The 26,442-nt window shown below is 45.0% G+C and overlaps 2 protein-coding genes across 8 annotated transcripts in view; both read right to left on the bottom strand.

Moving 5' to 3' along the window:
* The window catches only part of DGUOK (deoxyguanosine kinase), a gene marked incomplete at its 3' end in the record, with an annotated part of 36,454 nt that extends 33,349 nt beyond the window's left edge, over positions 1-3,105 (bottom strand). For 3 of the 4 annotated variants that reach the window (XR_013811306.1, XM_079721479.1, XM_079721478.1), the window contains exon 1: positions 2,984-3,105. Coding sequence is in view for 2 of the 4 variants with exons in the window: in XM_079721479.1 (XP_079577605.1) it covers positions 2,984-3,074 (91 nt within the window). The remainder of the gene's footprint in view (positions 1-2,983) is intronic. The other variant, XM_079721480.1, reaches the window with a different exon arrangement.
* Positions 3,106-10,266: 7,161 nt separating this feature from the next.
* On the bottom strand, positions 10,267-24,344 carry ACTG2 (actin gamma 2, smooth muscle; the record flags this gene model as incomplete). Of its 4 annotated transcripts, XM_079720415.1 has the most annotated exons (8): positions 10,267-10,479; positions 12,903-13,084; positions 15,044-15,235; positions 16,037-16,198; positions 17,808-17,892; positions 18,153-18,263; positions 23,672-23,800; positions 24,204-24,344. In XM_079720415.1, the coding sequence occupies 8 exons, from the start codon at positions 24,327-24,329 to the stop codon at positions 10,336-10,338; spliced, it is 1,131 nt and encodes a 376-aa protein (XP_079576541.1). In that variant the 3' UTR covers positions 10,267-10,335. The 4 variants fall into 4 exon arrangements, with proteins under 4 accessions (XP_079576541.1, XP_079576543.1, XP_079576542.1 ...); XM_079720417.1 differs by lacking the exon at positions 23,672-23,800 and having other exon boundaries at positions 24,204-24,329; XM_079720416.1 differs by lacking the exon at positions 18,153-18,263 and having other exon boundaries at positions 24,204-24,329.
* Positions 24,345-26,442: the final 2,098 nt, after the last annotated feature.

The following is a 26,442-nucleotide window of genomic DNA, read 5'->3' on the forward strand; positions in this document are numbered from 1 at the left end:
GCATGAGAAAGCAAGAAGGATGCACAGCAATCTGGAAAGGTGAAGAAACAAAGGTTGGGAAAATCGGGAGAGGCAGCTCACACCTCACCTGATGGTCTGTCCAAACCAATTACTTTGTGAAACACTCTGTACCTCTCTGGGCTCCGAGGACAGAGCTTCCTTTAGGGGCGTGTTTCCCAAAGTACGGGACAGAACATCGTTAAATAACGCCACGAGGCAGGCAGCCCTTCTCATTCCTTTCAATATTTCTGATCTGGCTGGAGAAAAACACACAGCTGTGGTGACTGGTCTCACTTTAAATTCAAGACCACTCAGTCCAAATGGGTCCTTAACGCCGCCCAGCAATTCTCTATTTCTTCTGCTCACTCACCAGACTATTTCATGCCTTTCCTCTCTCTTCACACTCACTCATAGCTGATCTTTCTTCTTATTTCACTGAGAAAACGGACACAACCAGAACACCTTCCCCAAGTTCCTGCCACGCCTGCTCGAGTCAGTAATCATTTATGTTGCCGTTCTCCCCATTATTAGGGATCAACTGTGCTCCAGGTAAAGCCAACCTCTCTCCACTTGGGCAAGAGATTCCATTCCTTCTTGCTTACTAAAATCACTCTGGCAAGTCTATCCTCTCTCCTGTTTCACCAGTCTTTTCCCTCTCTACCAGCTTATAAATATCATCTAATTCCTCTAACAAAAAGAAAAAAAAACGAAAAAAACAACCCTTTCAACCCTCTTCCCATTTCAGCTACCATTCCACGTCTCCCCTTTCTAGGAGAACTTGCAAATAGTTGTCTTAACCCACTGTCTCCAATGCCTCACCTCCCATTCTCCTGGAACTTATGCAATCAGACTTTCACCCCTCCCACTCCTATAGATTGCTCAAGTTCACCAAAGAGCTCGATTACTTAAACAGCATTACACAGTCGATCATTCCTTCCCCGAACACCTTCGCTTGGTTTCCAGCATATCATTCTTTTGGCTTTCCTCCTATTTCAGTGGTCATTCCTTCTCAGTCTCTTTTGCTGGTTCCTTCCTGTCGCCTCAATCTCTCTAACATTTGCGTGCCCCGGACGTGGTCCTTTTCATCAACACACATACGCTCCTGACTTTAAATACCATCTACATGTATAACTCCAGTCCAGGGAGACTCTCAACTCTGGACTCACATATCCAACTGACTATTCAACAACCCTACTTACATATCTAGGAAGCATATAAAAACCTAACACGCCTAAAACCAAAATCTTGACCCTCCGCCCCCAGGCTGTTCTTCCCACACTTCTCCATCTAAGAAAACTGGAACTCTGTCTTTCAAGTTGCTCAGGCCAAAATGATTAGAGTCATCACTGACCCCTCTTTATCTTATACTCCACATCCTCCTGTTACCAAATCCAGTGTACCCTACCTTAAATGAAAGTAGAACCTAATCACTCCTCACCACCTCCACTGTTACCATCCTGGTCCAACACACCATAACTCATCATTGCAACAACTTCCTGACACCTTCTATTTTCAACATTATCAGCCAGAGTAATCTTTGTATAATCTAAGTCGTGTCATGTCACTTGACTGCTCAAACCTTCCAACAGTTTCCCATCTCAATCAGAGTAAAAATCCATAATGGACTATACAGTCTATACAATCCAGCCACCCCTTACCAACTGACCTCATCTTCCCCCACCTTCCCCCTTGCGCACTCCACTCCAGCCACAACGGCTTTCCGCCTGTTCCCTGAACACACTTCCCACCTCAGGGCCTTTGCACTTGGTCTTCCCTCTGCCTGGAAGATTCTTCTCCCCATTATCCACATGGCTCACTCCTTCACTTTCTTCAGGTTTTTGCTCAAATGTCACTTTCTCAGTGAGGCCTCTCTTGATCATTCAATTTAAAATGGCAACTTCCCTCAACCCCTCATCCCTGAATTTTCTCCATCACATTCATTATTATCGAACATACTGTTTACTTTGCTTGCTTTATATTGTTTATAGTCTGTCTCTCTCTACTAGGGCTCCCTGAGAGCAGAGACTTTTATTTGCTCTGTTCACGGCTGTATTCTCAGTGCCAGGAACAGTGCTAGAATATGGAAGTGGCTCAAAGGGCTATATGTTTAATTTGTAAACTGAGAGATTCTCAGTTTGCTGCTAGAATGTCTTCAATACTTAACACTTGCTAATCCCTTTTTAGGGCTCAGCACTTTAGCAGGTAAAAGCCTCAAGTAAGAATTTAGTAACATTAGAAACATTTAGCAACACTGAAATGTTCTGCTTTCATTTTATTTTAAAATTATTTTTATTTAAGGTACTGGACTTCTATTCTCCCTTATAACAGTTATTTTTAATTTAACACACATTTTTAAGTTTAAAAAGTGAGCTGCTTCTAAGAAAAATGCTAAGAAGTTATAGTGGGAACTGCAAAGAGACATGGCAAAAATAGTGAAAGTGGTATTTGAATGACTGGAGTTTAGGAACTCTCTTAGGGTAGGGTTGCCAGATAAAATAAGGACACCCACTTAGATTTGAATTTTAGATTTTTTTTTTTTTTAGTGTATGTTCCAAATATTGCATAGGACACACACTAAAATATTATTCGTTATCGGAAATGCTATTTTACATGGGCATCCTCTTTTTCTCCCCTAAATCTGGCAACCTTACCTTAGGAGAACAAAGAAATTGCACCCTGCTCCTGGTCGCATCCATTTTTCTCTACCAGAACAAGCTAGCTCTTGTCTGATCTACGGACTGCGTGGCTTTTATGCCTCAATAAACCTGTCCCTGTGGGACAGTACTGAGGTCTGACGTCTGAAAAATCCAACTGGCAAAGGCCAGTCACTGCGCACCTTGAGGGGGGAAAGGTTTGGCAGCTTAGAACAAGCAGTCCGGCCGCGTCTGCTCGAGAGGGAGGGGGTTCCAGGCCTCCTTTTCCCAACCTCTCAGGCACCTGCTCTGCGGAGGCCGAGGCTTGGCAGCTACTTTCCGGCCCTTACCAATGTTGCCTTCGATGGAGAGCCTTCTGGGCCCGCGCCCCGCGTGTAGACCCCTGGAGGGCGGCACACCCTCGAGTGGGCTCTTAGCCATGGACTTGGAGGATGCTCGCAGCAGCCTTAGATATTGCCGGCCGGCGATCACCCCACCCATGATTCACGCAGCGATCACTTCCGCCGAGAGCACTTCCTCCCACGGTGTTCAAGCGCTCCGGCGCGCCGCTGACGTCAGGCGAGAAGTGGGTGGGTTGAGTTGGCTTGAGGGGAGGAGCCAAAGGGACCACTCTGTTCTCGCGATGTTTGTAATAAAGTGTTGCAAAAAGGAAGAGTCCTAATGTGGGGAACGGGAGAGTTTAATGGCAATTGGAGTTGGTACCGCGCGGTTTGCCCCTCCGTTTCTGCCCACTGGACAAACAACGTTTAAAACGACACATAAGTCAAGAATTCCATCACCTTTGCATTTTTGTATCGCTTTAGAATAAATTTCATAACTAAAGACAAATAAAAATAATTGTAACTTTAAACGAGCTTTTTTTCCCCAAGTGTTTGTTGTCTGGCTTTTATCCTAACATGGGAAAAAATTGGACAGTTTTAAGTAGGAAAATGATGCAATCTGATGATTTACACAAATTAACTTTTTCCCATTCCCTGTAACTTGCACCACAATGCTGGCACCTTATTGAATAAATTAACAAATTAGTTTGTCAATTACACCCCACCTCTTATTTTGCCTCTTGAATAAAGTTCACTCAATCTATTTGCATCGTAGCCAAAAATTCCATGAGAATAAAGAGGGTGGCGGCTTAGGGACTATGTGTGGAACTCGTTTAAACCAGATAGATTGGGTTCTGTGGAGGTGAACCATGGCGGGTGAGGAGGGGGGTGGGGTGGCTGGTGGGGATTCAGAATAGGGTTTGTAAAAGCTTGAGAAGAGCAAGGGTAGAGAGAGATTTACTGGTGTATAGAACTGGGGTCTAGCTGTTGGTGGAGAATTGTGTTCTGCAGAGGGACAGGGACAATTCTGAGCTGCTGCCAGACTGGCTTTTTCCTGCCACACTCCATGGTCATAATGACTTCAGAACTAAGGATTTATGAAATATTGTCAGAGGGTGCGTCCACCTTCCCCACTTGACTTTCACAAGAGTCAAACCAGGATTAACAGGCAATCCGGCATTCGGGCAGCACTCTTAGACATGGGAGCTTTTAGGAAACCAATCTGATTGCCAGAAGGTTTGGGGAGGGGCTGGTGGCTGGGACTGTTGTAGGAAAAAATGGGGCACGAGAGGGTGGTCATGTCCCAGGTCTCGGTGAGTCCCTGGGACAGGACGCCAAGTGAGGGTCCTTGACTTCTGGCTGGAAAGAATTCAAGGGCGAGATATAATAAAGTGAAAGGTTTATTTAGGGAGATACCCACTCCGTAGAGCGTGGGCCATCTCAGAAGGCAAGAGCACCAGAGGTGCGGGGGTGGTTAGTTTTTAAGGGCTGGGTAACTTCATAGGCTAACAAGTGAGAGGAATATTCTAACATCTTGAGAAGGGGTGGGGATTTCCAGGAACTGGGGCACCACCCACTTTTGGGCCTTTTTTGGTTGGCCTTGGAACTGTCATGGCACCTGCGGGTGTCATTTAGCATGCTAATGAATTACAGTGAGTATGTAATGGGTCTCTAGGTCTACTGGAAGTCGACTCTTCTGCCATCTTGGGCCTCGTAGGGTCTAATCGGCTTTTGTGGTATCCTGTTCTTCTTAATGGCTGTGCCATTCTTTTAATGACTGTGCCCTGCCGCCTTCCTTCCTGTCTCAGGGTAACTGTTTGCAGAGCAGGCACAGGACATTTTCCCTATATTGTTGTTTATATGGGAGGGCTGAAGTGACATTTGTATATCATATTAAGCACAATCTATTAAAAAACAGATTGCAGATTTATTTAGGATAAGCTGGATGGAGCGCTAAAGGATGCTGGAGCAGCTAAAGTCTGTCCCACCCCCCACTCCCTCCCCCGCAGCCACCTCTCTGTAGAAATACGACTTACATTTCTCTATCTATGTAAACTCTGACTTGGGAAAATATTCATCCAAAAAAGTTTGAGAGGCTGTCTGCACCCTTATGGTTTCCCTTGCCTTCATTGCCCTCAGGGTCACTGTGAAGGGTAAATATGGAAGTTGTTGGCAGGTTTAGGTGCAGACAGGCAACTAATCTGTTCCTAAAAGTTAGAGCACCTAAAAGTCATTTAAAAAAATTTTACAGTGAAGCACAATATATAGTGAAGAAAAGAGCATGTATTGTAAGTGTACAGCTTAGTGCAATTTTCACACACTGAGCACACTCTATTACCCAGATTCGGATCAAGAAACAGAGCATTACCAGCATCCCCAGAATCCATTTCCCCTATCAGTTACTACCCCCAAAGGTAACCAATAACCTGACTTCTAACAGCAGACATTAGTTTTGCCTGTTCTTTACATAACTGAAATCGTGTAGTAAGTACTTCTTTCATTCAACATAATATCTGTGAGATTTATATACGTTATATATGTAGTTGTACTTCATTCGTTCTCACTGCTGTATGGTATTCCACTGTGTTGTTATACCACAAAGTGTTTTATCCATTCTACTCTTTTTTTTTTTAATTTATTTATTTATTTGGCTGCGCTGGGTCTTAGTTGCGGCATGCGGGATCTTCGTCGTGATGTGCGGGATCTTCTAGTTGTAGCATGCACGATATAGTTCCCTGACCAGGGATCAAACCCGGGCCCCCTGCGTTGGGAGCATGGAGTCTTAACCACTGGACCATGAGGGAAGTCCCCTTATCCATTCTACTCTTGATGGACATTTGAGGGTTTCTAGATTAAAGCTATTATAGATACCATTGCTATGAATATTCTTTCTTCTTTTATATAAATTTATTTATTTATTTATTTGGTTGGTTTTGGCTGTTTTGGGTCTTTGTTTTTGTGTGCGGGCTTTCTCTATTTGCGGCAAGTGGGGGCTACTCTTTGTTGCGGTGTGCAGGCTTCTCATTGTGGTGGCTTCTCTTTGTTGTGGAGCACGGGCTCCAGGTGCGTGGGCTTCAGTAGTTGTGGCACGTGGGCTCAGTAGTTGTGGCTCGCTGGCTCTAGAGCGCAGGCTCAGTAGTTGCGGTGCACAGGCTTAATTGCTCTGTGGCATGTGGGATCTTCCCGGACCAAGACTCAAACCCGTGTCCCCTGCATTGGCAGGCGGATTCTTAACCACTGTGCCCCCAGGGAAGTCTCGCTATGAATATTCTTGAATACGTCTTTGGTAAAGTTAAGTACACATTTCTCTTGGGCATATGCCTACAAGTGGAACTGATGTAGGCTGGGCTTCAGTAGATATTCCCAAAGAGTGTGCAGTTCCACAGTGCTTGTACCAGTAGACAGCGCCACCATCAGTGAGAGAGTGCTCTGGTGGTTCCACATTCTTGCCAACAACTGGTATTGTCAGCCTTCTTCATTTTATTCATTCTGCTGTATAATGGTGTCTTGCAGTTTTAATCTGCATTTTCCTGATGATTAATGAAATGGAACATTTTCTCGTATGTTTATTAACCATTTCAGTAACCTCTCCTGTGAAGGACCTGTTCAAGTCCTGTGCCCAGTTTTCTGTTGGCTATCTGTCTTTTACTTACCGTTATTGCTCTTTGTATATTCTGGATATGAGTCCTTTGTGAATATTTTCTCTCACTCTGTTCCTTGCTTCTAAAAGCTTTTACATTTGGGGGATGTATAGTGTTTAGTGTAAAGTAAGAAACTAAAATGTCTTTTGCCTGTTAGTTATCCCACTATTATCGATGATCCTTCTACTCCTCTGTATTTCTTTATGCTTGTTTTATTATGTTTACCATGCATAAAAATTCAATATCTTTCTTGATTTTAATTCCAAATTTCCAGGAGAGAGACTCTGATTGGCCCAGCTGTGGCCAAAAGGTAAGCTTTCAAGGAACAAATGTGAGTGTTGGAGCCGCGCCCCAACGTGCACGAGGAAGGAGGGCGATTAAAGGAATTGTGCGGAGCAAGGGAGAAAAACAGGTGGTGACCAGTGCTTCCTGGAAAACGGCGGTATGTTGGTGAGCAGAATTACGTCCCACTTGCCTGGAGGAGTAAGGTCACTCCCTGCTCCTGCGGGATTGTCAGGTATCCGCTGGAGTTTATGAGTAAGAGTTGATGTTGCCCCACAGGACTCCAGTCCTTCAGCAGCCATTCCTTCATCCAATGTTTGCTGAGCATCTGCTATGTACTAGACACTCTGCTCAGTCCTTAGAGAGTGCTCTCAAGTGCTGCTGACAAGTACACTGATCCGTGTGACCAAAACGCTCTGCAACCATTAAAAATGGGGAGATAAACATACACAAATGTGACCCTGACTTTCTTCTGCAGCTTGGTGTCTGGTCAGTTATATCCTCATCTACATCAAAGATATTCTAATGTACTGGATTGTGCTAACTCAGTTTGGTTAAGCTGGGAAGTACACTTCCAGAATCTCCTTCCTGACAGGGCTCTGTGTTCGAGTTGGTCAAAAGAGGACCTGGTGGAGATTTGGAAAGTAGAGTGGGAGCCTCAGCTGCTCTGAGGAGATCTCTGTTGTCAGACACTGTGACAGACAGATGTGCCCACAGATAGATCCCAGCTAGTTCTCAAGGCCTAGTGACTCCTCTCTGATCCTCCCACAGTTCCCTTCAGACCATCACTTCCCCAGCTTGTCCCACTTTTGGGCAGTCTCATTCCTGAAATAACCCCCTTATCCCCATAATGTGCATGGTGGCTCTCCTCACCTGAATGAACTCTGACTGATAGACCTAATCATAAAAGGAGGCATATAGGGAATGGTTAAGAGTGTGGATTCAGACAGCTAGAGGTGAGGATTAAGAAAGATAATCCACGTGCAGCGTTTAACACACCTGCCACACCGTTACCAACCAATAGGTATTACGTAATAAGTAAGGTAATACTAACATTACTCAGTGCCTGGGACGTTATTTCTATTTAGTTGACTTCCTATTGAATTTACTGTAACCGATCCATGCTCTCCTGTCTACTAGCATAGACCTTGCCTTCCCCTGCAGAATTCTAGGACAGCACTTACTGAAGTGGGGTAAGATCAGGTGGGGTAGGGAGGGTCATCCTCCCCTTCTCACCCCACATGGAGATTCTGCCGTGGCCCCCCACAGCAGGCAGGGTCAGCTCTCCACACTGCCCTGGCGGCATCTCTGTGCCTGGGCATCGTACCGCCTCTTCCCTGTGCTTTCTCTCCCAATAGCCTGTGCCTGTGGCTCTTCTTTGCAGGACTGCCCTCAGCCTACTGGAACCCTTTTCCTGCACAGGAGGAAAGCCTGGGACTTTCTGCCCCCTAGGAAGCACCTTCACTTATCACTGATATGTGACCATGAAAGCCTGGCTCATTGCCTGCAGTAAGGTTTATACTCCAGGGCTCTCAGGGGACCAGGCAGAAGCCACCCTTTTCTGTCCTGCCTTTCCCACTCTACTCACTGATTTCTACTGAGAGCACTTCCCTAATAAATCTCTTGCATGTGTGTCCCCATTTCAGGGTCTGCTTCTGGGAAACCTGTCCCAAGACATGAATCCTCTAGGGGTTTTTGAAAGTATGCTTCTTGGGGCTTCCCTGGTGGCGCAGTGGTTAAGAATCTGCCTGCCAATTCAGGGGACACAGGTTCGAGCCCTGGTCCAGGAAAATCCCACACGCCGCAGAGCAACTAAGCCCGTGTGCCACAGCTACTGAGCCTGCACTCTAGAGTTCATGAGCCACAACTACTGAAACCTGCACTCTAGAGTCCATGAACCACAACTACTGAACCTGCGTGCCACAACTACTGAAGCCTGCGCGCCTAGAGCCTGTGCTCCACAGCAAGAGAAGCCACCGTAATGAGAAGCCCACGCACTGCAATGAAGAGTAGCTCGCGCTCGCCGCAGCTAGAGAAAGCCCGCGTGCAGCAACGAAGACCCAACGCACCCAGAAATAAATAAATAAAATAAATACATTTATTTAAAAAAAAGAGAAAATATGCTTCTCTACTGCACCCCCAGAGGGCAAGTGCAGGGATGGTGGAGGAAGAATGTCTGACATTGAGGTCCGTGGGCTTCCACTGGGCTCCACTGTCTCCAAATGGGTGTGTCTGGGAAGACCAGGTGGGCCCTGTTCAGGAGCATCAGGGATGGGACCTGGCCAGGTGGCAGGAGCAAAGGGCACACCAGGCAGAAGTAGCGACTTAGTTCTGCCCATAACTAGCTGGGCAATCTAGTTAACTAGCAAACTAGCTACAAAATGAGCATGACACTAGTACCTGCCTCATAGGGCTGTGGTGAAGGATTAAATGAGAAAATCCATGGAAGCTCTTAACCTAGTGCCTGGCATATTATAAGCATTCAATCAATGTTAGCCGTTATTATTATCCCGTGTTTTCTCATAGCATTTTGTGAGGGCTTCTATTTCACCTCACATCGTTGTCTTATATGTATGTGTCTGTCTCCCCCTTCATGCAGTGTGACCTTGATGGGCAGGAATCAACTTTGTGGGGTACATAAATCCCATTTGGCCGCAGCCAGTCATCGTAGATGCAAAACATTCAGTAAATACTTGTGAAATTAAACAGACTTGACCAAGGGCAGGCAGTGGGTAGCAAGTAATGAGAGAGAGATAGAGACAGAGAGAAAAGCAGAAGAGGGAGGGGGAACAGGAGTGCAGGAAGAGAAAATATTCTTCCGTGGGAGGCTGCTCCTTTCTTGATTAGTTTTTGGGACAAAATACAACTTAGTCCTCAATGACAAAGGACCTCATAGAGATCTTAAGCCCACTACGACCATCCTTCACCTAAGTTTAAATAGCATTGCGTTTGAACCACTCACGTGTTACAGCCTATAAGCCCTGCGTTTCCCTTTCTGTTCACAGTCTCTAGTGTATCACCCTTGAGTACAAGGACTTACATCTCTGAAAGCCCTTGTTTCTTAAGCCTCCTCCCTCCAAGAGTCATCTAGTCCTCATTCTTACTAATGTTCAAGATAAAGGAAATAAGGTGGTATAGCAGAAGAAGCACTAGGTTTTAGCGTCACATACACTTGGATTTTAACCCTGGCTCTGTGTGATCTTCAGCAAGGTGTTAACTTCTATGAGCCTCAATTTCCTCAACTGTAATAATAGAACCTACCTCTCAGGGTCATTGTGTGGACGAGAAATAGGTGTGAAAAGCCTTTAGCATTGTGTGTGAGAGTCAGCCCAGGAAAATAAAGAGCCCCACACAGAGAAGTAAGGCTTGCAGGTTTTAATGTTTCATGATTGTTAACAGAGCAGTCTCAAGGAGACCCCCAGAGAATCTGTTCTGATTTTAGAAGCACTTCCTGTGGACGATGGAGGGCCCAGCCTCATCATACTCTGGCTTGCTGATCCACATCTGCTGGAAGGTGGAGAGAGAGGCCAGGATGGAGCCTCCGATCCAGACTGAGTACTTCCGCTCTGGGGGAGCAATAATCTGCAAAGAGCAAATGTGGTGAATCATGATCAGTCGCCAAGGAATAGGGAAGGTGGTCCAGGAATCATCTCACCACACTGCCAGACTGCCCTGGAAAAGAACAGCCTCTGTGGTCAGAAAGGAACAGGAGAAACCTTGTGGTAGATTAGACTATTGCTCAGATTGTCACTCTCCCTCCCACCCCATCCCCCTGCCTCTCCATGAGAAGAGTTCAGTGTTCCACCCTGTGACTTTGGGCTAGGCCCTGTATTTGCTTCGGCCAATGGGATGTCAACAGACTTGACACAGGGGCTAGAAATGTGTTTCAGGCATGCAGGTGGGCACACTCTCTTGGGTCTCTGCCATCCTCATGAGAAGAATTTCCCTTGAAGAGCTACTGGACCTTCAGCCTGGGCCCCACAGTGAAAGATGTACCCCTGACCTGAGTTGGCTGGGCCTGCAGAGCTGTCTAGCCAAGCTTGACCTAGATCAGCTGACTCCCAGCTGACCTGCAGATGCCTGAGCAATAAATGCTTATTATTACGTGCCCTGAAATTTCATAGTTGCTGTTACCCAGCAGTAGCTAACCAATACAAACATCTGTAAGGGAGTGCTGTTCTGTTCCTGCCTAGAGTTTGGATGCATGGGCAGCTTGGGCTGGGATTCCTCCATTCCTGAGTCTAAGCCGGTCTACTCAATAGTCTCTTGTATCTGAGAAGTTCTCAAATTCATACATGCCACTGGGATTCCTGAGCTTGGCCTTTAGAAATTGGTTGTCATGTCAGACAACTTTGAACTCCACCTAGAAGTATATCTAAAAGGACCCTGACTCTTCAACTAATTCCTGTTTCTGAAGGGACTAAGAATTCAGTGCTAGAACAAACCAGACATGAAATAGATTTTTTTGTCTCCTAAGAATCTCCCTACGTATTTCCTAAATCGCAGAGATCATGGAATAGCTAAATAAGTAGGGTCTTTAGAAGTTATCTTATTCAGGCAGACAAAAGTCACCCCATTGCTCCTTTGACAGATACCTCAGCAACTGGCACAGCCACTAAGAAGGTAACAGATTTTACTGCTGGGCAGTTCTAGTTGTGAGAAAACTCTGGGTTGTCTTGGGCTGGAGGCCCTAAATCTCAGCCCCATTCCCACCATACTCCATATCCTTCCACACTTCCATATCCTGGGGTTTGCCTCACCTCCCCCAGTCCAATGTGGCTGGAGTGTGTGTACCCGCACACATCCCCGGGCACCTTTGCTTACTCACTCTCATTCCCCTGCCTGCAGTGTGCTTTCCCCCCCTCTGGTCTTATTTAAGCTGTTCTTCCATGGACCATGTCTACTAATCAGATCTTAAACTCCTGGAAGGCCGGCAATGTTATTAAACTCAGGGCAGTGGCTCATAAATTGGAATATGCATCAAATCGTTGGTGTCCATTTATAAGTGTAAGTGATGGGGGCACCCCAGACCTGCTGAACCAGAATCAGGTGTGGTATCCTGACACGTGGTCCTAGTAAAAAGCCGCTGCCCCAGGCCTGGCACATTGCCCCCCATGTGGCAGACCTCAGTAAGCGTGGCTGCTCCAATTGGCTCTGGGTGAGAAGAGCCCGCTGCTCACCTGTTTTCTGGTGGCCCGCTCTGCTTCCAAGCACCATCTGCTAGGCAGGGGGAGAGCCTTTATGAAGAAGGTTCTTAGAATACTGACATAGAGAACACACTTCCTCAGAGCAGGGCTACTCCCCAGAGACCAACTTTATTGTGAGACTTTGTAACTTTCAACCTATGTGTTATTTCTATTTCACTCCTAACTCTTTCTAATCCTGCTAGTAGCAAAGTTCCTAGAAGCCCTAAAAGTGTCTGTCTGATTACTTGGGGACCAGAGGCTGGGGAGAAGTGGTAAGACAGGTGGGCTCCCGTTCTGATGAGGCCTATGTGGCGAGAAGCATTGTGTGGGAGGGCTGTGACCAAGATGGGACAGCACATCAGAGGCTGTCCAGGAATCAAGGAATGTTCCTGTGAGTTTGAACCAGCAGCCTGTCCTAGAGCCAACATTCTCTCTTTGGAACTTTCACCCTCCTCTGGGGTGACACCCAAGTCCTTTTTAAAGGTTAAAGATGGCGTGGGGTTGCCTCCTTCTTTTCTTTCCCTCTTTCCCTCCTCATTTCCTCCTCAACCCCCTCAACTTCTCTCCATTCCAAATTCTTTCACCTCCTTCTCATATGGGGTCCATGACATTGTGTTTGAGAGCCCAGGCTAAATGTGTCTCCCACTTATGAGTGCCCAAAGAACATAATCCCCCAAGATGAAATCTGTCTCGGGCCAGAATGATGGAGAACCCAGGAGGCCACCAAGCTGTAAGCCTGGCAGCCTGACTCGGAGCATCTCCCAAGTACACAGGTCTTTGTACAAAGAACAGGATGGAGGGAGCCGGGGTGGGACCCACCTTGATCTTCATGGTGCTGGGGGCCAGGGCTGTGATCTCCTTCTGCATTCTGTCGGCAATGCCGGGGTACATGGTTGTACCCCCAGAGAGGACATTGTTGGCGTATAAATCCTTGCGGATGTCAATGTCACACTTCATGATGGAATTGTAGGTTGTTTCATGAATTCCAGCTGACTCCATGCCTAGCAGAGATCACAGTAGCTCATCAGCATCCACTGTGCCACACGTACAGCTCCTCAGGTGACCCTTCTGTTGGTGCAGCTACCCTGGTTTGCCTCAGTCACCTCCCTAATGGATTATAAGATCAGACTCTCTAACTGGTCATTGCCCTGCCTTGAGGTTCCCCCAGTTCTGACTGATCTTTCACACTGTTCCCTGATGAATATTTCTAAAGGAATACTTTCATTGTATCACTTTTTTCACAGCTTTATTGAGATATAATTCATGTACCATAATATTCACCCCTTTAAAGTGTATAGTTCACTAGTTTTTAGTGTATTCACAGAGTTGTGCAACCATCACCACAGTCTAATTTTAGAACATGTTTAATACCCCCCAAATAAACTCCATGCCCATTAGCAGACACTCTCCATTTTCCCCTGCACTCTTTCCCCAGCCTTAGGCAACCACTAATCTATTTTCTATCTCTATAGATTTGCCTGTTCTGGACATCTCATATAAATGGAACCATACAATATCTGTTCTTTTGTGTCTGGCTCCTTTCACGTAGCATCATGTTTGCAAGGTTCAGCCATGTTATAGTCTGTTATAGCCAAATAATATTCCATTGTATGGATATACCCATCATATCATCTTTGCCTATTGGTTGACATCTAGCTACCGTAGTCTGGCACCAAGATCTTCCACAGTAAAAGGCCCTGCCTGCCATACCAGCTCACGCCCACTTACCTGGGATCCCCCATCTCCAGTCTTGTTTCCATGTGATATAATTCCACACTGTAGATAGAGGAATCTGCCTAAAGTGGAATACTGACGTTGGTACTCTGCCATCTAAACACTTCCAGGGGCTCTACATTGCTGATATGATTAACCCCCAGGCTCTGTGTGTGGTCCAGGGGCTCTCTCGTTTCCTCTGTGTGCCAACACACACACACACACACACACACATGCACACACACACCTCACCCATCATGTCCCAAGTAGAATATGACTTGTCGCTCCTCCACACTTTGCACTTACCTTTCCACTTGCCTTGCACGCCATTCCCTACTCTGCACTCCTTCCATTCCCAGACACCATAAAATGATACTCATTCTTCAAGGTTCTATTCAAATATTCACCTTCTCTGAGAAGCCTTCCCTGATTTCTTAGGCCTATAGCACTTTGTCCAGTTTGCTATTTACCACTACATTATATGTCAACATTTGCTTACAGGCCTTTCTCTTATACACTTCTCAGGAAAGTAGTTATCTTTGTATTAAATATTATCTTATTTAATCCTTGTGGCAACCCTATCTAATAGGTACTATCATAATTTCCACTTTATAGATAAGAAAACTGAGGTTTGAAGAAGGTAACATGTCCATGGTACAGCACTCGAAGGAGCAGAATCAGGATTTAAAACCAGGTCTGACCCCCAAACCCACCCTGTTTACTGCTATAGGTTTCAGACCCCATGATTTTTTTTTTTTTTTTTTTTTTTTTTTCGGTATGTGGGCCTCTCACTGTTGTGGCCTCTCCCGTTGCGGAGCACAGGCTCTGGATGCACAGGCTCAGCGGCCATGGCTCACGGGCCCAGCCGCTCTGCGGCATGTGGGATCCTCCCGGACCGGGGCACGAACCCGCATCCCCTGCATCGGCAGGCGGACTCTCAACCACTGAGCCACCAGGGAAGCCCTCAGACCCCATGATTTAAATGTTGAGGGATCCAAGAAATATTTCATGTTTTAATCTCATTCTTAGTTTCATGTTTATATTCCCATCCCACTTTTCCTTTATTCTGATTTCCTTACTCTTACATTTAAAATTAGATTTTTATCTAGTTGTATTGTTTATGTATTTTTGGTCCTTCCTGGAAAACTATAGGCTAAGTATCAACAATAAACAGTGTGCGTGACTCCTGGTGTTTCTCTTTCCACCCCTGCCCTCCTGATTGGCCAGGACTACGGGTCGAGCCTCACCAATGAAGGAGGGCTGGAAGAGGGTCTCGGGGCAGCGGAAGCGCTCATTGCCGATGGTGATGACCTGCCCATCTGGCAGCTCGTAGCTCTTCTCCAGGGAGGAAGAGGAGGCTGCCGTGGCCATCTCATTCTCAAAGTCCAGGGCCACATAGCACAGCTTCTCCTTGATGTCTCGCACGATTTCCCGCTCGGCTAGAAAGAGTAGAAATGACAGAGGGTAGATACTCGGCTCTGTTAGTCTGGTCGTCCCCTCTTGATCTCCATGGAAACTTCCTTCTTCCTTCTCTTTCGGGTTCATCTCAAGATGAATGCTAATGTTTTCATTCCTCTTTCTAAAGTGAAAGTTCAAAATCTCGATTCCCAAGCAAAACTTTGCATGTGCTTTTCGTCTTGTTCCCATCACTCAGCCCTGACAAAGCTTCAGGCCTTCCTGAGGGCCTTTCAGGACACATTTCCCATCCAGATGGAGGCTTGTATGCTGGGGTTGTACAGAATCTAGGAAGGCTCCTACCTAAAACCTCTTCCTGCCCAGGGGGCCACTTCCCCTTAGAAATTCAGACCTTACTTATTCCGTTTGTCCTCAGACAAACCAGGTAATGAAATGTGCCACCAGATTCTTACCACTATTCTGCCGAATAAAAACTAGCTCTGATCCGGTGTGCACAGGGACAGAGGTAGCAGGTCCCTGGGGAGGGAAGGAGTGCTGTGAAAGCACACTGAACAGAGGGCAAAGCCAAGCGCTTCTCAGGATGAGTAGGTCTAAGCCTTGTCTCCCTCCCCAAGGTGTCTTGGTTGGGAACATTCCTCCTTAAATAAGGCTGCCCTGACTATCTGGTCTGGTCTAGGGGCCCAGCCCCAGCCTAGGGCCTCCCCGTTTACCCTAAAAGAGTTTGAGGACACAGGGCCACTGACTTCTCATTAGTCATGAGAATTTCTGGTCCAAGATCAGATTTGGTTCTGAGCTCAAGTCAAGTCCAGAAAGAGGCTGGGTACCTGTGGTCACAAAGGAATAGCCCCTCTCTGTGAGGATCTTCATGAGGTAGTCTGTGAGGTCGCGGCCAGCCAGATCAAGGCGCATGATGGCATGGGGCAGTGCGTAGCCCTCGTAGATCGGGACATTGTGGGTGACACCGTCCCCTGAATCCAGGACAATGCCTAAGGACATAGAGGATAAGACCTATGAACACCTTTAATATTTTCTTTCATCTGTCTCTTTCTGGGACCTGTTACCAAAAGATCTTCAACTACCATATTTTTCTTTAGCAGCTAGAAAATTCACCCATGGTGAGAATTATCAATCACATTTTTTTGTGTACATCAATTTTTGTGTATGTTGGTTTGTTTTCCCAAATGAGACTCTAGGCATCTGGAAGGCAAGTAAACTGTCTCCTCTTCTTATATTCCTTGAAACACTTTCACAAAAATGCACACGTCAATTGGCATCTAGGCTGCACGTTCTTTAGTGAGACTGGATAATGTGCATATCCTTCAGGCATCAAACTAACACATATGTAGTGCGAAAAGGACTATAAAAACCAGCTTGAAAAAAAATAACATTCTCTACTGATGAAACTTTTAGCAAACCATGAAAGGAAATAAGTTTTCTCAATGTGATAAGAAATTTCTCCTGATCCAACAGCCACATAATTGATGGGGAAACACTACAATATTGTTACTGTATTATTATTATTTAATATTGTCCTGGATGCTCTAGCCAATGCAGTATGACAGAAAATACAAATAAGAGGTACTATCATCAAAAGGGAATGGAATCATCATTATTTGCAGATAACGTGGTTGTATACTTCGAAGACCTAAGAGAACCAACTGAGAAATTATTAGAGTTAATCAGATGATTCAGTAAGAACCAGATCCAAAATAAATATCCAGGGAGCAGCCACTTACTCTTCTACAAGGATGCTGGTCACAGCATATTTTATAATAAAAAATAAACATTGGAGACAACCTAAAGGTCCTGCAATAGAGAAGTGGTAAAATCAATCAATCAGCCATGGAGCCATCACACAGTGACTACCGTGGGGTCACTGAACATGACGTTCACAGCATAAAACCAAGCGCAAAGCATAGGATACACAACTGTGTGTACCTATATTTCCCCATCACCATCCTTATCACCTGCAGTGAAATTATCCTTTACTTTAATTCTCCTCCACTAGGCTGTTAGCTCCATAATGGCTGGTCCATCTTGTTTGACAGTGTGTGCCCATGGCCTGTAGTGTTTGGCACATGGTAGGGAGTAATGGAAAATATTGGAATGAATGGATAAATGGACAAATCAATGAATACATGAATGAATGTTTGAAAGATGTTCATGCAAGCTGTCAAGCCCCTATTAAAAATCACTTTATTTTGAAGTTCCCTCTGTTTCCCTGAGCTCCTTTCTATACCAAGGCCACATCATACTTACACATCCAACATCATAGGTTCCGCCATTGCTGCTTCGTGAGCAGAAACATCCTAGCATTGTTGGAAAGGGTGTACAAGCTCCCAGACTAACCACTGTGAGGGAAATGGCCCTTGCAGGTTGTACTGGTCATGGTTTGTTCATGTACATTCTTTCCAGCTATACTGGGTGGACTCGCATCTGCATTTTACATGGGCTTCCCTTCTGTTATCCCTAACCAAGGTTTTCCTTGGACTTTGACTGTCCCACTGATTCTTCTGAACAGGAATCTCTGCAGGAGCCCAGCTTTCCCTTCCTCCCTCCCAAGTCAGAAAGGGAACAGATGACAGGGCTACTCACCTGTCGTGCGGCCAGAAGCATAGAGGGAGAGCACAGCTTGAATGGCTACGTACATGGCAGGGACATTGAACGTTTCAAACATGATCTGAAAGAACAGTGCAGAATAGAAGACTATCTGGCAGAAATCACAGCACCTCTTGGTCCACAGAATGGTTTGTAATTTTATTAAGGGCAGGAACTGTGCTCATTTATCCCACTCCCACCTCCCATAGGTTCTGGCATGGACTACAAACACAGCAATTCTCAAAAATTTCTGTTGCATTGATGCATGGATGGGAGAAAGAATCTGGCCAAGCATCCATGTTGTGTTCTTGTGCCAGTGCTCAAGTCTTCCTGGTCTCTTACCTGCGTCATCTTCTCCCTGTTGGCCTTGGGATTTAGGGGGGCCTCCGTGAGCAGGGTGGGGTGCTCCTCAGGTGCTACCCGCAGCTCATTGTAGAAGGAGTGGTGCCAGATCTGGTTGGGACAAAAGTCAGATGAGTCCAGCAGACTCCCAGTGGGCTGGAGACTTCCTATGGACATGCCCCTGCTGGGGGAGGATGGCACGATGTTCTCAGAATGGACTGGATCTGGAGAGGAGGCCTGTCAGCCACGGGAACTTCTGATTGCTCTTTAGAGGTTATATTCCTTCTCAACAAGGCCCCAGACAGGACTCAGACCTGGGGCCAATATACTTAGTGTGTTGATTATTTCTGTCTGACCTTGACTCCTGTTTACACCTCTCCCTGGTCTCCCCTGCTTTGTGCCCTGAGGGACAAGGCCCTCTGCAGCTCTCTGGCTTCTGGCTGTGCTTGGCTGATAGAAGATACCAGCAAGAGGTTGGAGAGGGGGCGTGGGGAGGAGGGCAGGGTGATTTCCCGGCAGCGCTGTGGGCTCCCTGAGCACAGCTCCTGTGACACAGCCCCTCCTCAGGCTCCAGATCTCACTGAGCTCTAGTCACGCTGCCCTTGCCTTTCAGCCTTCCAGCTGGAAGAGCTTCCCTCTGTTGCTGGTACTGGATGCCTCTGCATCCCTTTCTGGTTCCCTAACCCTGCTCACACCTCTGTAAGTAGTCCTTCCTTAAATTAATTTCAGAACCCCAGCTGAGTGTATACTGTCTCCCGCCGAAGCCTGACAGATATGCATTAACCGTCACTGTCTATGATTGACCAGGCTGTTCTTTAAAGCAGGGTTTCTCAACCTCAGCGCTTTGACATTGTAAGTTCAGTAATTCTTCATCGTGGAGGGCTGAAGTGCATTACAGGATGTTTAGCAGCATCTCCGTGTTCCACCCACTAGATGCCAGTAGCACTTCTCCAGCTGTGAGGGGCAAAAATGTCTCTAGACATTGCCACATGCCCCTGGGAGACAAAATCGCCCCGGTTGAGAATCACTGCTTTAGAGGAAGTTACCCGCTGTGTACTGTTCCCTCTTTAGTGATCCAGGACAACAAACAGGAGCATTTATTTCAGAGGAATTTGGCAAAGAGTGGCAGGGACACGGGGCTTTGATTTCTTCCGAGGTGAGGCACAGGGTCCTCTGATTCCATTGTACCCATGTATTTAGGGATCCCTGGCTTTGTGCTAGGATGGTGCTAAATGTGATCTTAGCTTCAAAGTCTGGAGGGGAGAAAGGCAGTCAAAAAGACAAAATACAAGACACGTCCATATTTTAATGAAGGAAGAGGCAGGAGAAGTTCGTTTTCCGGGAGATTTGAGTAGGCCCTGAAGGCAAAGGAAGGTCTCCAGAGACTGAGGAGGGCCTCTGAGGCAGAGAAAATGGCACAAGCAGAGGCCCTGGGCGGTGGAGGTGTCACAGGAGGCATGAAGGAGATGGCAATTAGGCTTAACAATGTGATGTCAGTATTTCCTCAAATGTGGGCCCCGCATGCTTTGGGATAATTGTTATAGGTGCAGGTTCCTAGGCTGCATCCCAGGCCCACACATCAGAATCTTTGGGTGGGAAGGGAAAGCTGGGAAGAAGTGAGAGAGTGGCACGGACATATATACACTACCAAATGTAAAATAGCTAGCTAGTGGGAAGCAGCTGCATAGCAGAGAGAGATCAGCTCGATGCTTTGTGACAACCTAGAGGGGTGGGATAGGGAGGGTGGGAGGGAGACTCAAAAGGGAGGGGATATGGGGCTATATGTATACTTATAGCTGCTTCAGTTTGGTGTACGGCAGAAACTAACACACCATTGTAAAGCAATTATACTCCAATAAATATGTTAAAAAAAAAAAAAGAATCTTTGGGTGTTGGGCCCAAGCATCTGCACTCCATCTTACTTCATTTTCGGAAGCTTTTATAAAGTATTTTAAAAGTTAAAGATGTTGACAATTTTTAAATTAGGAAAATATTTTTAAGAGGAATAAAAATTTCTCATATTTCCATTACTTAATAATAAATAGTTAACACTTTGGCTTTTTTCTTCTCCCTAGTCTTCCATCTTTATGTATTTTAAAATTTATTACTACTACCATTTATTTACTTCATATGCTTTCATTTATTTATTATTTACTACTCTTACACTTCTATGTTCAATTTTGTTTCCTGTCACTTTTCAGTTAATATAACATAAATAATTTTCTTTTCCATAGTAAACATTTATTTTTAATAAATTGAACTAAATTTTTATTTTTTTTATTAGTCTCTGCTTTACAGCAAAGTAAATCAGTCATACATAAATTTTTTTAATGTTTACACAACATTTCTTCATGTACCATCATCATCGTATATTTAATCACATTACTATTCATAGTATCTTTGATTTTTGTTTATAAATAATCTTGTGAAAACTATCTTTGTACATATTACATTTTCTTTTTTCTATTCAGGATGTTTTCCAAAGAAAAAATTCTAAGAATGGAATTACTGAACTAAAGAGCATGGCAATTGGAAAACTTTTTGGTTTCTCTCACCCACAAAGAGGCTAATTTTGTCTTTACTTCAGAATAGAAATTGCCTGTTTCACCCTTAAGTGCATTCAGTGTTCTCACTCTTAATATGAAATAATTTGATAGATAGAGTTAATACGTAGTTGTTTTACTTTGAATGTTTAAATAAGTTTTTAAATAATTTTTCAGATACGTTTAAACTTCTTCAGATTTTCAACTTTTGATAATTTCTATTTGGCCAATTATCTGGTCATGTCCCTTGATTATTTGTCTGGTGGAGACTTTGTGTTTTTAATTATCAGTTTACATTAGTTGTTTATATTAATCCTCTTTTGCACTTGTGAATTTTTTTTGCAATTTGTTGTTTGCCTTTTAAATTTGGTTTTGCTTTCCACATATTAGAAGTTATGATTTTTAAGAAGTCACATTTGTCATTCTTTTTCTCTGACATCTTTCACCAGAAATTCGATAAATACTCACACTTACTGTATTGTATTTTTTATCATTTGAATTTTTATATTTAATTTTCATATTCAATTGATATGTGTTTGATGAAATTGTATGAAGTAATGGCCATAAACAGATTCCCTATGCCCCAAATAATGAATCGGTTGTCACAGAATAATTCATTGAATTATTGAATCCTTCTCTACCCTCTGGTCTTGGAAGTTTCATTTACCATGTATTTCTTTTTTACCTCTGTATTGGCACCAAATTGTTTTAATTTTTATAACTTTATATTATATTTTACTATTTGGATATAGCAAGTCTCCTCTCATAGTTTTTCTTATTCATTTTATTCTCATAAATTTTGTCTTATTTATTTTTCCACACTTTATGATTATCTTGCAGAATTAAAACTCATGATATTTTTAGTCAAGCTCATAGAAGCAGAGAGTAAAATGGTAGCTACTAGGAGCTGGTGGAAGGGAAAAGAGAGGCTATCTTAGTCAAGGCATACGAAGTGCCAGTTATGCAGGGTGAGTAAATTCTGGAGATCTAACATAATATATTAGCATGGTGACTAAAGATAACAGTGCTGTCCTGTGTGCTTGAAATCTGCTAAGAGGGTAAATCCTAAGTGTTCTCGCTGCAAGGGAAAAAAACCCCACAAACTATGTGAGGTAGTAGATATGTTAATTAGCTTGAATATGGTGACTATTACATAATGTATACACATATCAAATCATCAAGTTGTATACCTTAAATATATACAATTTTTAAAATTGTGAGATTTTTGTTAGAATGGCAATGAGCCTATAAATCAATCTGAGAAGATTTGACAGCTTTACCCTATTCAGTTTTTCTTTTAAGGCACATAATATATTTTAGGGGTTTCTTTAAAGAGTTCATATTACTACGGTGAATAAAATATTTTGTCTATTATGTTTTCAAATTAGATGTCATTAGAAATATAATAATATGTGCCACGTATTGAGCATTAAGTATGTTCCATGCCTTGGGTTTATACTAAATATTTGCCTAGTTCAACCTCCAAAGCAACCTAATGAAGAAAGTATTTTTATTTCCACAAATAAAGAAGCTGAGGCTTAGAGGGAGGGATTTGCTCCTAGATCTCCCTGCCACTGACTCCGGTGTCTGTGCTCTTAACCATCCCACAGAGTGAAGCAAGAGCTATTTTACTTTTATCTATTTATGTCACATTCAGAGTGACTGAATCTAGGGTTTAGAGAAATTGAATCTAGGGTTTAGAGAAAAGTATATGTGTACTACAGATTTCAAATCAGCTTTCTTTATTCCCAGGTGCAGTCTGCTCAATAAGCTCTCTATTACATTTCAAAAGACAGTCATTGAAGAAACAAGAATTCTCAGACAACTGTCAGTGGAATTTATCAAAAGAATATTCGAAATATTGTACAGCAACTATACTTCAATTTAAAAAAAAGAATATTAGAAAGGCTCTATTAGCATTTTGCACGTGATTTTGTGGAACACAAACTACCATTTAAAAATTACCCCCCGGGCTTCCCTGGTGGCGCAGTGGTTGAGAGTCTGCCTGCCGATGCAGCGGACACGGGTTCATGCCCTGGTCCGGGAGGATCCCGCATGCCGCGGAGCGGCTTGGCCCGTGAGCCATGGCCGCTGAGCCTGCGCGTCCGGAGCCTGTGCTCCGCAACGGGAGAGGCCACAACAGTGAGAGGCCCGCGTACCGCAAAAAAAAAAAAAATTACCCCCCACGTCTTCTTTTTTTAAAATATTTTATTTTCATTTATCATTTACCGGTGGTTTGTTCCTGATATTAATATATCCTAGGTATCTAGTGAGAGTTTGATCTTTTTTGTGGGAGGGGCCACGTGGCATGCGGGATCTTATTTCCCAGACCAGGGCTCGAACTCCCGCCCCCTGCAGCGGAAGCGTGGAGTCCTAACCGCTGGGCTGCCAGGGAAGGCGCCCCCTCAACATCTTCTGACATGAAAAAAGCTTCTAGAAACCGGTAGAGATTCCTATTTAAATTTTTCACTAGAGAAGCATCATACTAATGTAGCATCAATGCACCTATCTGAGGTCATGACAGGGAAAATAAAGGGAGAATCTATTTGCCTTTCTAGAAGCAGCAGAGCATTTTAAAGAAGGATAAGCACTGCGCTGGAGTGAAAGCTGGAAAGGATAAAGCTGGGGCTTAGGTGGGACCAGGTCCTCAAACGCCAGACAGGGAGCTAGGAACCTACTGTTGGTTAGTGAAGAGTCTGAGGAGATGGGTGACATGATCCGGTCTGATTTTAGAAAGACAAGCTTTGCAGAAGTGCAGAGAATGAATTAGGTTGAGTGAGGCAGGAGACAAAGAAATCAGTCAGGAAGCCACTGGAATCGTCTAGTGAGAGATGTTGGCAGCTGAGGCTGGGGAATGCCCGGGGGATGGACAGGAAGGAAAGAAGATGTGAGGAACATTGCAGAGGGAGAGTCGGCAGGGCAGAGGTGGGTCTTGATGATGTCAAATGAGCACACTGAAGGGGGGTCCACCAGTACCTTCTCCATGTCATCCCAGTTGGTGATGATGCCGTGTTCAATGGGGTATTTGAGAGTGAGGATCCCTCGCTTGCTCTGAGCCTCATCCCCCACGTAGCTGTCTTTCTGGCCCATTCCCACCATTACACCCTGCAATGCAAAAGAGAAGGAAGGAGAACGGAATGGGCCGAGAGCTCCACTTGGAGGGATTCAGGTACTGGAGGGTCCCTGAAGGAGGTTAAAGGTAGGGAACATGTCCCTCTTCCCCTGGACACCGGACTGCAGGAGACAGGGAGAGGCAGGTACCAATGAATGTGGAGATGGTAGGAGGGAAGGCGGAGGATTTCTTGTGCGCTTGTCTCTCTTCTCCGTCCTAAAACAATGTCATTTTCTGGGAGAACAGGGCCCATCCACACACGTCTTCCTCTTACCTTACCTTACTCAGCACACACACACACGCACACACGCACACACGCGTGCAGCTCAGCATAGACTCCACAGTGCAGGACGTCCTCCTACTAACTCAAAGCCTTGGGTCCAGATGAACACATACCTGGTGGCGAGGGCGACCCACAATGGAAGGAAAGACAGCCCGGGGGGCGTCATCCCCTGCAAAGCCAGCCTTGCACAGGCCAGAGCCATTGTCACACACGAGCGCAGTGGTCTCCTCTTCACACATGGTGAGTGTGGCCGCGTGCACCACGGGCTAGAGCACCTAGGGGCCTGGGGAGAAGAGAGGTAACTGGCCACTGGTCAAAGTCATGCCGGAGACCGTCTTCTTGGCTGTCTTGCGGCCTGACCCCATCGGCAACCAGGACCTAGTTGCAGGAGGGACAGGTGTGGACCTGGCCCCTTACTCTCTGGCATTGGGGCTTCTTCCCTCTACCCTACTGTTTTGGGCTGAATTGTTTACTCCCCAATTTCTGTGTTGAAGTCCTAACCCTAGTACCTCAGAGCGTGAGTGTATTTGGGGATAAGGTCTTTAAAGGGGTAATTAAAGTAAAATGAGGTCATTAATCCAATATGACTGGTGTCAAATATGCCTAATTCAATAGAACAGGTATCTTTATAAGAGGAAATTGGAACACAGACACACAGAGGGAAGATCATGTGAAGACACAGCAAGAAGACAATCACCTACAAGCCAAGTTGAGAGGCTTCAGGAGAAACCAGCCCTGCTGATACCTTGACTTCAGACTTCTAACCTCCAGAACTGTGAAAAAATAAATTTCCCTTGTTTAAGCCAGTCTGTGGTACTTTATTATGGCAGCCCTAGCAAACAAATCCACCTGCCTCTAGAAGACCTGAAATGACTACAAAGCATTAATCCAATGGAAAGAATCTCTAAAGACTTGAAGTTTAGAAAAGGAATTGAAAAAATTTGCAGTAAACATAATTAAGGGTTATTATTTGCTATATAAAAGAACTCCTACAAATCTATAAGAAAGAAGTAAATAGCCCAAAAGAAAAAAATAAAAAGACTATGAATAGATAACTGACAGAAAACGAAATGCAAATACCCAACAATTACATGAAAAGATGTTCCGCCTCACTAGCTATCAGGAAATGCAAATGAAATAAGACCATTTTCACCCATCGTGTTGTTAAGATTCAAAGTTTTATTATAGGTGTTGGCAAAGTTGTGGGAACACTGGCACTCTTTAATCAGAGAAACACACCAACACACAATCTGGTACTACCCAAAAGTCCCTTGTGGGACACTGTACTGAGGTTAAGAGAAGGGCCAGGCAGATCGACATGGACTAAGGTGGATAGATTTCTAAACCATTCTGCTGAGTGAACAAAGCAAGTTGCAGAATAGAATGTCCAGCATAAAACCATTTATGAGTTCTTTTTGGAGCACAAAACAATATTGTGCATTTTCCACAATTTTCTTTTTGTGTGGATGTGAACACATAGCAAAACGTTCTGGAAAAAAAAAAACTAAGACTGATCACAGTGGTTACCTGGAATTGGGAAGTGCCGCGATGTTCTAATTGTTAACGAGACTGTATCCATGTATAGTTCATAATTAAAATCAATCATACATATCATTAAGGAAAAAAAGAAAATAAGAAGAAAATGTACAATCCTAAGGGTAGGAGCCCCTTGAGGAGGACAGGGCAGCCTGAGAGGAGAGAGGCAAGTGAGAGGATTCGTGATGGGACTCACTGTCCCTGTTGCTTCAGATGGAGAAAAACAGAGAGGTCCTTCCTCCGATGCTGATATCTGAATTGGGACGACTGCAAAGTGACGAGGGAATGAATTTTTCTAACGTCTGTTGCAGGTTTTCTTTCTTTGGGTGAGAGGCATTGTAAAAAGACCACACCCGACAAATTCTTGGCACTTGGTGAAGAAAGAGAAGCAATGGCAGCTCAGGAGATGGTGTGCGGATTGCCTTCCAGCCTGAGAAGCCCCCCAGGGGGGCAGAGTGGAAGTGGGGAGGGTCCCAGCTCAGGGGGAGGTGGGAGTCCAGAGAAGAGAGGCACGAGGCATGGAGAGAGAAGGTGGCTGCAGAGGACAGCCCACCAAGCTTCATTCGGAACGAGCGGCAGGAGGGGAGAAGAGAGCTGCCCTAGACACCTGGGACGCTGGTCCTCCAGCTCCCTTACGTGGAAGGAGGACAGCAGAGACCATGACCAAAGCAAAGAGGAGACAGTCACAGGCCTGCGAACGGGAGGTCAGAAAGGCTACCTAGAGACTGAGCAGAAGCGTATTCACACAGTTCGCAGGTTAAAAGGAAGCCCTTGCCTGTTGTGTTCAAAGCAGGGTGCGCACTAGGGGAGAGGCCC

The sequence above is a fragment of the Hyperoodon ampullatus genome (assembly GCF_949752795.1).
Source record: "Hyperoodon ampullatus genome assembly, chromosome: 15".
Taxonomy (NCBI): Eukaryota; Metazoa; Chordata; class Mammalia; order Artiodactyla; family Ziphiidae; genus Hyperoodon; species Hyperoodon ampullatus.